The sequence below is a fragment of the Sardina pilchardus genome, chromosome 7 (assembly GCF_963854185.1).
Source record: "Sardina pilchardus chromosome 7, fSarPil1.1, whole genome shotgun sequence".
Lineage (NCBI taxonomy): Eukaryota > Metazoa > Chordata > Actinopteri > Clupeiformes > Clupeidae > Sardina > Sardina pilchardus.
This window is the reverse complement of record NC_085000.1, coordinates 1,503,605-1,517,343: the sequence shown is the minus strand read 5'-3', so window position 1 is coordinate 1,517,343 and position 13,739 is coordinate 1,503,605. Positions and strand designations below refer to the sequence as shown.

At 40.5% G+C, this 13,739-nt stretch overlaps 1 protein-coding gene across 3 annotated transcripts in view; it reads left to right on the top strand.

Annotated features, from left to right (window-relative positions):
• Positions 1 to 13,739, top strand: part of pou6f1 (POU class 6 homeobox 1) — a 95,704-nt gene that overhangs the window by 7,380 nt on the left and 74,585 nt on the right. For all 3 annotated transcript variants that reach the window (XM_062540268.1, XM_062540267.1, XM_062540269.1), the window contains one exon: positions 1,392 to 1,614. In XM_062540268.1, the coding sequence (XP_062396252.1) occupies positions 1,392 to 1,614 (223 nt within the window). The remainder of the gene's footprint in view (positions 1 to 1,391; positions 1,615 to 13,739) is intronic.

Sequence of the window (13,739 nt, the reverse complement as noted above, 5' to 3'; positions counted from 1 at the left end):
TTACTGTAATTCCACTACTTTTAGCGGTAACGAGCAAGTAACTAAGTATTTTTTAAAATCAGGTAACACAATTACAATTACTGAAATGTAAATGAGTTCGTTACTCGTGTTACTCTCTTTTGTGAAAATCGAACACTTGCAGACAAGAAGACAAGAGGCACACTTCTGACCTGACGTCGCAGGGTGGCACACACACCAATCGAATCAATCAATGAGCATTAAACCACATCATGGCCGACAGTGCGGATAAGATGAGCTTTCTCTCCTGGAAGTATGGACATTAATTTTCGCTCGGCGAAATCAAAGGCAGAAACGTAGTGGTGAGTTGTAAAATAGCCTATGTGCAGGTGCAAAGACCCCACATCTAAGAGTTCAACCTACCTAAATCATAGAAGCAAGACACTTATCTTTTCTATGACGCCAGAAATATCCTCTTTACCTTGTTCGTTTTTTTAACATTAATTTTATTTAATGAAAACATGTCAGTGAACTATGCGTGACTATCCCCGTTAAAACCGAATAAAACCTAATTACATTCACGTACCTCTTAAAGTGACAGTCACTCAATGAGACCTACACACCACTCCTGTAGGCTAATGTCATTAAAGACAAGTGTAATCAACATGAAGTGGCCTATTCAAATTACTGATTATTTTTAGCTATAAGTAATTATGCAGATGCTAAAGTACTATTAACTGTTAACAAAATATATATAGTTTATGATTATGAATTCAAAATATGAAATAGAAACAAGATGAGCCATTTTCTGTGGGTTGAGCAGACTAGGATTGCCACTGCTGTGAATGATAGGTCACTATAACCGTGTCCATACCGTTAGGTATGTTATCGATGACATGCATCCTCTGTCAACTGTTGAGTCAGTGACCCACTAGGTCTAAAAAAATATGTTTATTGTGTTTGACGACCCACTAGGTCTAAACAAATATGTTTATTGTGTTTGACTGTTCAGTACTGTTCGTATTTACATCTAAAGCGCAGACTTAAAAATTACTTAAAAGTTACTTTTCTTAGTAACTAATTACTTTTGATATACAGTAACTGGGCAAGTAATTCAATTACTTTCAAAACAAGTAACTAGTAACTGTAACTGAATACTAATTTTCAGTAACTTGCCCAACACTGTCGGTCAGTCATCATTATGTTAAGCTCGTCCACCGACTCTATACACAATGTGATTGGCCTGATTGAAGTTTAATTTTTCCAGCTTGCAAGCCAGCGGAGAGTTGCTAGACTACCCTGTCAGCAAATTACATTACAATTGCTAGGGTGCGTCTAGATTTCTAGGCTACTCTGTATGATGACAATAAACTGAACTGAACTGGTCTGGTCTGGTCGGGTCTGGCCTGGCCTGGCCTGTTCTGTTCCTCCAGGTGCTGACTCAGGACGGCTTGGCCACCCTGATGACGGGTATGATGGCGCAGCAGGGCTCACTGGGGCAGCCTCTGCTCATCCCCATCAGCATGGGCAGCTCGATGGCGGGGCAGGGGGGCCTGGCCGTGCTCACCTTCCCCACGGCCACCTTGGCAACCCTGCCTGGCCTTGCTGCCAGCTCTGCCGGAGGTCTCCTGAAGCTGCCCTTCACTGGCCTGCAGGGTAAGGCCCCATTCACACGGCGATTTTTTGCTCATCGCTTGGCGCTTGTTGTTGAAATTATTCTAACACGGTGTCCTAACTGTGTGTGATGCGAGCAAGTGTTGCTTGTCGTTGAAATGATTCTAACACCGTGTTCTAACTGCATGTGATGCGAGCAAATGTTGCTTGTCGTTGAAATGATTCTAACACCGTGTTCTAACTGCATGTGATGTGAGTGAGTGTTAGTGACAAATCATGACCTCAAAGTACATCTCTGGTTTAATCAGGGGACATTTCCATATTCAACAATTCTGTTTCAGGCTTCTTGGAGTAGGACACTGAATTTATGCACATGAATGTGTGAAATGAAGTCTTTTAGGGGGGAATTCTCCCATGCGCGTAAGGGTGCGTAAGTCCAAAAAAACACGTAACTGCGCGCATTTCCCTCTAAGCGGATTCTGCCATCCACTTAAATCGGTCATTTACGCGTGGTAGAGAGACTTGCGCGTTTTGGGTGGAGCAACCCCAAAATCTGGGCGTTTCTTATATATACAACTCTTGCGCGCATTCTGCCATGGCTTAAGCACTTTTCCAGCTACGCACGCTGGAGGGCTGGAATAAGGTCGAGCGCCACTACAAGGTGAAACAGCATATTGTTCATGTCGGCAGTAGGCCTAGTTCTAAATACATGTAGGCAACACAGAACGTTACTAATCGACATTGCAGTATCAAATGTGATGCTTATAGGCTGACACGGCTTCATGTTTTCTGCATTACAGTGTCACGACATTACCTCATCCATGAGGCTACATTGTTAAATAGTGAAAACCCCGTTATAATCACCCACTTTGAGTATTGGAGCTTACCGATTGTGCATCTTCAGTTTTAACTTGACGTGAAGTCATAATCCCATAGCATACTTTGTTAGAATCTGTCCATTTCTTCCCAACTTCACCGAAGTCTTCCGTACATGTGCACAGACGTCTGCACTATAGTGGAGCAGCATAGTTTATTCTCTCGTCTTTTAATTAGTTTGTAATGGAGATGGAACTCGTTATGCCAGTGGGGTCTACTGTGTTCGAAGCTGCAGATGTCAGTCTACATATTTCTTAGCATATAGATAAATTGATATTATGCAAGGCAGCTGCTAGCGAAACCTTGTAGTCAACTGTGAGTGTTTGAATTATAAATCTACACACCTCAAGCATTTCTTGACTCTTTATAAACAAACGTCAAAGCAAAAGTGAAATTTTGTGAAGTAATTTCTTTGTTAAGCTATGTGATGACACATCATTTTACTGTAGGCAGTTCTTTATTCAGTTCACCTTGCATACGTTTTCAAAATCGAAGACTGGTTGGTGTTCTTTCTGGATTTAAATGGCATTCAGAAGGTCATTGAGAAAGTCCACGTTCCACGTTTTCATATCAACCTCAATTAAGGAGGTGGTGGATCAGTCTGGTTCTTTTTTTAAATAAATCACGCCTCTTTCATAAGCCCGCCTTGATGTCGAATTTGCGCGGTGTGGGTGTGACAGAAGCGGAGATGGGAGAATCCGCTTAACAGAGAGACGCGCAACACAAGCGCGTAAATAAAAGCTTACGCGCTATTTACGCGCGAAGGGGAGAATTCCCCCCATGGTGAATTGGAAATATGCCATGTCATCATCTTGGTGTTTAAGAGTAAAGAATTTCCTGCGGTGTGCGACCAGTAACATTTCAGAATCTAACAAAGCAACATGTGTGTTTGGCAAATTCACATATCTGATGTGTGTGCTACTTGTTTTTACATGTTTTCTGCATTGGAAGCACTTGCTCACCTCTTGGTGGGTGTGATGTTTTACATTGATGGCTGTCACCAGGTGGCATTACACCACAAACATGTAGGATACAATGATATGCTTCCAATTTTTTGTTTATGACATACATTTTGGGATATGCAGTGCAATGCTGATAACAGCTGGTAGTTATCCCAAAAATCTTCTTCTAACCTACCTGCTTGGGGGGACGGGAGGGCTACACCAGACATATGAATTAGGCATGTCAGTATCAGCCTAAGCATAGTATCTAATATTTAGGAAAGTTTCAGACCAATTAACCAAGGTGTTAACTATTCTGTCTTTGGCCAGCTGTGTTACGCTTAACCAGTGCCTTGATATGGTGTACTGTAAAACTTGCACATGCATGCTGAATAGGGGTGGCACGGTTTTTGAAAAATGCTCCGAACCGTGACATGCCATCCGCACGGTTCGGAGCATTTTTCAAAAACCGTGCCACCCCTATTCAGCATGCATGTGCAAGTTTTACAGTACACCATATCAAGGCACTGGTTAAGCGTCACTGTGTTCGTCGCACGGTCCTACGGTTCAGGCTAGTTATGGCATGCGCAATTGATTCCCATATGTGACAATGTGTTTCCCTTTCGCGAGAGAGTAGGAGTATGGAGTTTTGAGTGCTGCGCGCGAGTCTTAAGAAATGGCAAGTGTGAGAGACGAACGGTGTTTCTCAAAGTGAAGAGCGCATCCTTGATATGATGCTTTCTTGCGAGTCGGGTGCTAGAAAGACAAGCCTACACACCTTCCCAGTACCCTCCCCAGCCGTCAAGATCACATTCAATGGAACAGCCTAGTGTGGGCCGTGCATGTCAACGGCTTTTGAGTAGCCTACAGTATTTCCACATTCAACTTGGTCTTCACATATCACAATCCGTAGTAATAATTATGTTAGTGTCAATGGAAAGTTATACTGGTAATTGGTAACGGCAACGGTAATGGTAGCCTTGTCTGTTAAACTTGTACAAAGTTCGCATTGGGCGAAGTTCAGAGATAAATTAATTACAAAAGTCTATCAAAGCACAACTATTCATACACATTGGCATGCATTTATGATGAATATGCACATAAACTTGATATAAATGCCTGAGCAAATATAGGCTACGATGACATAAAACACTTGAGAAATCGTATTTAGCTTTCATTAACACACACTGCTTCTTTGCATCTTCTTTCCATCTCCCTCTTTTTTAATCACACCGTCAGATAATTTCTAATCGTCCATACGCAAAGGATTGTGGGTTATTTTTTTCACGCCGAGGATCCAGGGCCATAGGACTCGGGCACACGCCTTGCATTCTAGGAATATTGCCGCCATGTTGGTAGCGCACCGAACGTAATATCCATTCATTCAAATGCAGAAGACAAGAAGCAGAGATATAGTATTAGCGATTCTTTTCCTCTTGCGATTGTGGGTTACGCTGTTACACCCCACTACACAGCAACATACGACCAAGAAGGCAAAAACTAAGTAACAGGAACACACTAATAGGCGGGAGTAAATCCATAGTAAACTAAGGAGTGAGGCTGCCAATATGGCTGTGCCCGCGAAGTTTTCACGTCATGATCCCAAGCCCTATTGAAAGTTACCTCACAGTGACTGCTCATTATATTACTCCGGAGTGGGAAATGAAGAGCTGCGTTCTACAAACCCGCCCTGTTTATGAAAGCCATACGAGTGAGCATCATCAATGTCTTCCCTCTTGCTGTATAAAAATCTCAACTGTAGTTTAAAGTTTCCTCAGACAATATTGTGCTTTATGTGAAGTCAAATTCAGTTTGTGCATTATTACATGATAACTATTCTTTAAATACTCTAGCCTAATTGTGGATGATTAAGCTAGGCTATATGCTGAAATATGTTTCTGGAGTGTTAAAGATTAAAAGAAAGAATAACAACAACAACCGAACCGAAAACCGTGACCCTAAACCGTGATACGAACTGAACCGTAGATTTTGTGAACCGTGCCACCCCTATTGCTGAATTTTGGATATTAATATGTGCCGTATAAGAAGACTAGCATGTTTTGTGAGGATGAGAATTGGGTCTGCATTGTCAGTCCCCAGTTTAATCATAAACATGACTTTCTATTGCATGGCAGGTTAATCTATGAAATGCACTTCTGATTGGTAATCCATATTAGACATCTTACCCAGTGTGTTGATATAGTGTGAATCATGCACATGTATACTGAATGTCTGACATGTAAGACAAGCATGTTTTGTGAGGATGAGAATTGGGTCTGCATTGTCGGTACCCAGTTCAATCACAAAGGTGACTTTCTATTGAATAGCCATTAATATTCAAAATACAGTTCTGATTGGTAATCCATATTTGAGATGATATTTTGATATTGAGATGATAACCAGTGTTGATATGGTGTACTGTAAATCATGCATCTGTAAGGCTTACATGAATATCTTTGCTTCAGATCATTGAATTCACAAAATCTGTTGCTGTATTTAGTGAGTGTGTGTGTGTGTGTGTGTGTGTGTGTGTGTGTGTGTGTGTGTGTGTGTGTGTGTGTGTGTGTGTGTGTGTGTGTGTGTGTGTGTGTGTGTGTGTGTGTGTGTGTGTGTGTGTGTGTGTGTGTGTGCGTGCGTGCGTGCGTGCGTGTGTGTGTGTGGATCAAAACTTGACTAGTAAATCATGATTGTGTGACTACTGTTTTCTGGTTATTACATGCCATTCCAACAAAGCATTTTTGTGAGGATGAGAACTTGGTTCTGGCTTATTAGTCAGTCCCCAATTCAATCACAAAAATGATATAACCTGAATAAAATCATTATACACATGATCTTTTCTTTACCTTTTACTTTGCATCACACTGTCTTCTTTGAACGACTCTGGCCATCCAAAAAAGGTTTGATGCAGTCATTTCCCATCAATTAATGATTTTACATTTTTTAGATAGTTTACAAATGATTTACTAACAAATAAAAGACTAAGACCCAACTTTATCATAGCCATCTGAAAAACAAATATTGTAATTGTTTTTCTAATGCTCTGTTAATCCATAGAAAATCATTTTTAGTTCAATGGTTAATCAACCTATGTAATATGCATAGGCGTTGTGTATATGGATATGTAAAGGCCTACAGTACAATCAACATTATAATCATTAACAATAACTCAATATGTCATTATTAATAATACGATATTTGCAATAATGATGTAGCTTATTAATATAAAATAACCTGAAATCAAACAGCTATTTTTTAGTATGTTATATATAAATAAATTGTTTATTATTTCATAATCTGATAATAAAGTATTTGTAAGTTATGTGTTTAATAATTATTGATTGTTATCTACAAATGATTAATTTATGATTATTAAGTTATTCAATGTTTAATTATAGTTGCAAAATAAAGCATCAATTAACCATTTATAACGGATGGTTATTATAAAGTGCTACCCCAATCATTTCTCGTGGCTGCTCCCTGTCCTCATGGCTGCAACTTGTGCACTCGCTTTTGCTTTTTAGCAGCATGTTCATCAGGTCCCGGAGCTGCCTGAGCCTCCATGTCAACAATGAATGAAAATGATTATCAATTTGCGCGAGTATGCTATGCTACACACATTTCCCCCTAAACATACACAGGCAATGTGCAGCCTTGAATGAAGAGTTCTTTCATGTATCAGACAATAGGCTACTCGAGACTCTGCTATAGTAGACTATAATTTTCAGGACAATTAGGGCAGGATTTGGGATTCGGGATTATTTTCTCCCCATTTCCTTTTTTAAGGACCTGAATTCCCATATTTCATCATTTATTTTGCACAAACCTGTCCCAAGAGCAAGAAGGGCTATTTTAGAGATGGCTTTATCAGTTTGCGGACTTGCACTTCCCATCTTCATGTTCTACTACTGGGCGGCCAATCACTCCAAATTGCCCTATTGGATTGCATCATTTAAAGGAACACTTCACCATTTTTTCATATTAAACTATGTTATTCCCTTAACTAAGACGAGTTGATACATACCTCTCACATTTCAATGCGTGCACTCACTGGCTCTGGCGCGCAGCGCAACTTTGATAACATTTAGCTAGCCCAATGCATTCATAAGAAATACGGATTTCAATGTTGGACTTCCTGCTTTCAATGATGTAAAAATCATCATTTTACATCATTGAAAGCAGGAAGTCCTATTCATAGGTTTCATTGAAATCCATATTTCTCCCATCTCAAGGCAAACTGAGCGAATGATGCACGACCATTCAAAAACATGACTGGTTTTCTAAAGATACAAAGCTTAATGCTAATCGGTGAAGTGTCGGTTAAGAACTACAAAACTCCAAGGACTGCCCTTGTTCTGTAAACAGGGTTTACATGTGAAATGTACAGACCCCTGTTGGGGGCGCTCGAGAGTTTCCGGAGCATATAGAGTAAAGACAACTTATGCATCAACCTCGTGTCATCATTGTTTACACCTGTTAGTCATATTCTTAACGTAACAGCCCTCTTGACAGATCTCTTATCAGTGAGAGAACAATTTCTCCCAGACATCTACTGGCAGAATCATGTGCCTTTTCGTCGCTGGCTAAGATGGTGGGATAAGACACAGAAAATCATGCGGCTGATACCACAGAATGTCATCCCTCATAGGCCAAAAGAAGCGGTTACGGCCTACTTGATTCATCGTTTTGACAAGAATGCGATTCTCTGCATCCACGTCTTGTACTATACCTGGATATACTGTACCTTTCTGTCATATTTCACAGCACACCAACAACCTTTCAGTTGGTCTGTGATTTCAGTGACCGTAGAAGGTACATCGTTTGAAGCTCTGTTGGATGTGCCTTGTGTGCCCATTGTAATGTGCCCATTGCACATTGTCACATACTGTGGACCATAGCATTTGCATTCATCTTGAGCTGAGCAGAAGCAGCTGAGTATTCGCCATTTGAATTGTGCTGGAGTGTTGGTGAAAATCTGTTGCAGAGTTTGAAGAAAGTTAGTGTTACTTAGGTGATTATCCACATTATAAATAAATACAAAATAATATAACTGACATGTACCTGGTGAATCTTCATGGTACCACGAACAGTGTCCAGTTGTTGGGGAATTTTGTCATCAATGGCTGCAATATCCTCTTCTTTGATAAAGAACAGTTTTATTTTTGTTTGTTGTTCAGACAATGCTTCAAAAAAGACATCAGCAGATGGCACATCCATTCCCCGTGCAACAAGGGCATCTGCTGTTCTTTTAACAGCTGCCCCGACCCCATCCGCAGTGCCCTTGCCTTGCAATGTCCAGCTTCAAGGAAATTCCATGTCAGTCTTTGAAATCCTAAGTCAAATGGCACAGTTGAAAGTAAGAAGAAATTCTTCTTTGACCTGTACTGTGTTGTGGGTCCATCACTAATGACATGAAGTGTGGTAGCTGATGGCACTTGCTTCTTGAGGTAGGACAACACTGGTGAGAGATGTGCCCAGATACCTGATGGGTCATGCCTCATTGAGGAAGAAATCGAACACAAGGACAAAACTTCTTTAGTTGTGTAAGCAACTCCTGTGTGTAGAGTGATTTGTTTGTGTGAGTCACCTAAGTGAGCAGCTTGCACTTCTAATGCATATTTGCCCAGGTAATTCTCAGCAAAGTCCATCTGAATAATGATTTCATCCTCATGTACATTATCTTTGAGATGACGTAGTGTGGAGTGCTGGTGCTGTATGTTGAAAGTGTGTCGTCCAAATGTATCTTTTAAGGCTGTGGTGAAGTCCTCTAGGAGAATTTGAAGTGTTCCAAAAGTTTTTTCTTTCACTGTGAGATGGACATTGAATTTTTATTTTAGCCTGTCTTTGGTTCTCCTTCCACGTTCTTCTACTTTATGCCTCTAACTGAACCAGTGGGTCTGCACTCTGCAGAGAGCTGTCAAACTCTTTGGTTTGTAACTGCTGTTCCTGGCAGATGTCACACTCTCTGTACATGCATTGTTGACTTGTCACAACACAATGACTCCATGAGCCTGTCAATTTTGTATGATGGTATAACCTTATGGTGGAACAATTTGTCAGCCATTAGCTGAGTATTTGCATGCGTCTTACACAAGCAAGTTTCTCTGTCTTTTGCAGATGGTGTGACAACCCAGAATGGTCTAGTTTTACAGAATTCTGCATAATAAAGTTTTGTATTGGGATCCCTTTTTCACTTCAGAAAGAGGTTATACAAGCTGTCATTAAGGAAACGCTTCTGCATTTTGATTTTATTTCTGGTAATTGTCTTTCATTTTCCTGTGGATGGCCGGCTGTTGTCATCTCGCTCCAGGAATTTTTTTAGTTGTTCCTTTGTATCTGTAGTCATTTTGTTTTTGTATACTCTCCCGTAAAACTGGACACCTCCTGGCCTGTTTTTGTTGCTGTGCATTATTTTGCAAGAGAACCCAATCTGATGGTGTGTTTCCTTTAAAGAATGGTACTTCTTCAGTATCTTTCCAGCTAGAATCCTGGCAACAATCTGTTTGTTTTTTACTCCAGCTTGTTTGTATTTGTTTTTGATTTCAGAAAGTACCACATTGTGGAAGAGAAGTGTCCTCCTTGTTTTTTGATTTGGGGAGTCTAGCTTTGAAAGTTTCCCAGAAAGCATAGTGCATCTCTTTTTGTATTTTTTCTGTGCTTGTAGTTTCTTTTGGATAGCAAAGATACTTTTGCTCTGTTTGCCTTAACTTTTTTACGACCTCTTCTGCAAGGAGTTTCGTGATTTGCACTTCCACTTTGTCCATTGTGTAGTACTTGTTGGACATTGATCTGACCTTGTTGCACTGGAGATCGTGGAGGGGTGTTTGGAGATGTTGGTTTTCGAAGCTACATAGTGTTGTACTTCCTGCTGTATCTTGTCATTAGCTCTCTTATTTTTTTGGTTAACTTTCCATTGTCCACGTTTCTGTCTTTGGTCCCGTTTTGACAGCTGTGAGCTTTCCTGTTTCTTTCCTTTTGTATCTTTCCTTTTCTTGGTCTTGCTAGGTATTGCTGATGTTTCACGGGATCTTCCTTCACTTATTTTCTGTGTTCTCTAGACCTTTCTGCTGATTTCTTGGGAGACATTCTGGTTAAAAAATAGGAAAAAAATAGTTTTAGGAAGTAAGGCATCCCATCTCATCTCATCTCATTTCGTAAAATCACATTATTATGCTTCTTTAGCTTAGTTTATAAACAGAAATGAAGATAATAGTGACACAGATCATGGCATTACCACCATCACCTGTCATTACCATCACAACAAGTTTTGTGTTGGTAGTGACGTGCTGCGGTAATGACATTTTTTTTCAGGAAAAAAGATGGATTTGCTACAGCTAGTACAAAAATCAAAATAGTGTTGCAACAGCATGGTGACTAGGGATGGCGAAAACTACAAATTTTCTTGACCGACCACCGAGCCCCATTAGCCGGTTGAAACCGGTTAACTGATTCGTTTAAAATATGCTACGCTATTTGAAATAACAGCCACGCAATTTCGCAACTCTGTTGCATCTCTCTGTCCCCCGCTCACACACAGCCCCGGCGCCGTCCTTTCACTCACGTCACTTTTTTTAAAGTCCCCTACAGCGCGAATCATGAGTCCCGCAAACCAAGGAGCTTGCAAGTAAGTGGAGGACAGATAGTTTCGAAATGGTTTGGGTACAAGGTGATCGCGTTGCAAATAAAGGCGTTTGTCTAGCGTTAGAAGCTAATTTGAAAAAGAAATTGCCGCGGCTCACTTAAGAAAATGACAGCTCCGAAGAGACGGCGCTTAGTTAGAGGAAGTGCTAACAATAATAAAGAATGATCATCATCATTACCTTATTTGTTACCATTGATGACCCTTCCTGAAATGTATATGTAATGTATTTCCAAATCTAAGCCCATTTTATGCGGAAAGTTGCCAGATTGCAACACGAACCAATGGATAAACAGGCACCTCCAGATTGCAAAAGACGCGTCAGCCAAGGCAGAGCGCTCAAACCTTGTGCCAAATGCTTTTATTGGTTTATTAAGTAGCCTAGCCTACAAGCAGGCGAGTTATGAAAATTTTAGTGTGAGGTAGCCTATGTTAACTTCACACAAAAAATATCTTGGAATGAGATGGCTAGCTGTAGTAGCACTTAGTCCACTGTCTATAATAGCCTAGAGATCGTTTTTTTTTTCCCTTTTTAACCGACTAGCGAAAACTTTGATCGGTTGACGTGGATACGGTCAACCATCGGTCAAACAGTCACCGGTTAACATCCCTAATGGTGACGCTGAATAAGTCTACTCCATGATCAGAGGGAATATATGATTACATTACTTGTCACTCTTCTTTCATGGCTGACATGTGCTAACAGATCAGACTATGGCAATGCAGTAGCCTACCTATGTTTAATTATGGTAGCTGATCAATAGTTATGGTTATAGTTATAGTTATGGCTATAGTTATTTAGCAGACGCTATAATATAAAGCTAGTCTCCTTAGGCTTTCTCAGTAAGTAAAGAAGAGCCATGTGGCCAGTGAAATCGGGCGTGTTCTTACCATTCAAAAGCCAATGACCCCTTCAATTGCCCGTGAGCTTAGCATCTGAATGGTGATACTGTAGGCGTGTCTCCGTCCACAGAAATCCTGTTGTTTGGAAAAAAAACATTTTATCAAATAACATTTAAATAGCCTACCTTGGAACACCAGAGTATTATATTATATCTATATAATATAATAATATATATAAAGAGATATATACAAAGAGAAAATCCTTAATTTCTGATATTCATAGCAGCACACTTAATGCAGATTATATAGCCTACTGTTCATATACAACTCCACCTCTTTAATTCAGCTGTCGGGTTGAAGCCTCAACATACTGTAAACAAAGTATAGTTGCTATCTTAGTCTGCTAGTTGGATTGTTCAGTTTCCCCATGTGTGTTTAAATTTCAAGGTAGGCTAATACTTTTTCTCCTTGGGACAGTCCCTTTTGAGTTTTGGAGTTGGAAAACATTGGTATTGAGATGCAAGAGTTTTAGTCAAATCTGTGCAGCATGCTAATTATTTATGAATCGGAGTTATTTATATTTTAGCTAGTCTTCTATGCGTCATTGCTTTCACGATTGTGAATGTCTTATTTGGATTAAATGTGCATGTCGAGGGGCGGGTGTCCATTGAGTGCGCATGAGAGGGAGAGGGAGAGCGAGAGAAAGCGGGCTAAGGCGAGGGGGTTTACTTTTATTTTTACTTTTACTTATAAGCATAGTCTACAATGAAAACTTGCGAAAGATAGGCTATGCTTTCACCCGAGCAGCGTCAGGTGCACTATTCCACGTTTCCAGGGATGATCTCGTTTTAATGGAGACAGACGCGGTGAGCATGGAGGGGGGGCTGTGTGTGTGTGTGTACGTGCGCGTGTGTGTGTGTGTGTGTGTGTGTGTGAGAGAGAGAGAGAGACGTGTGAGTGACAGAGAGAAAGGAGGAAAAGGAAATGCAGCGAATACTATGCATGTTTTTAATAGCGTTAAAATAATAAATTTATAACGAAACGCAATATGTGGCGGCCGGTGTTGAATCTGTGGCGCACCGCCACAAATTAGTCCATGTATGGGAAACACTGCTGAACTGCTGAAAATGCTTGGATTTCTTTTTTTTATCCTTACAAATCGCCATCAATAGTAATTACAAATATAGCCGCAAGCGGCGATGGCGGGCCTGAGCACCTGCGGTGCAGACCCATGACATTTCGGAATCTAACAAAGCAACACGTATAGACAGGTAATTTGCTAGAACTTTTGGGCCTAGTTTTTGGTCAAAGTTTTCTCAATGAATTCCTGGTCAGAACCCCTATTGGAACAGATTAAGACTTGGGGCATGTTAAATTTTGGCCAAAAATTCAATATGGCCGCCGTATCCCAAAATGGCAGGTTTTCCATCAATTTTGGCTGTACTGAAGGGTTATTGACATTGAAAACAATATAATATTATTATAAGTATGTAGTCCTCTATCAAGTACATATTTTAAACCCATAATAATACATTTTCCAATTTAAAGTTTTTGAATAATGCCCATTTTTGATGATTCTTTGTGAAATATCAACTGTGCAAGTTACCACCAAGGGACACCCAGGACCAACAGGGGCAAGGAAAAACTCCCTTGTCCAGGAAGAAACCTTGTGCAGATCCACGGCTCAAAGGGCCAATCCAACTGCCTGGGGCTGTGCTAGTAGAGGGAGCCTGTAAGTGTTTGCGTGCATGAGGGGCAGGGGAATCCTAAGAGTAGGCATGTGTGATGTCGAAGAGTTGTGTTGGATTAATCCATGTACAGTTAGGTTCAGGTTCAGGTTCAGGGTTCAGGTTACTTTATTGGTACCCGTG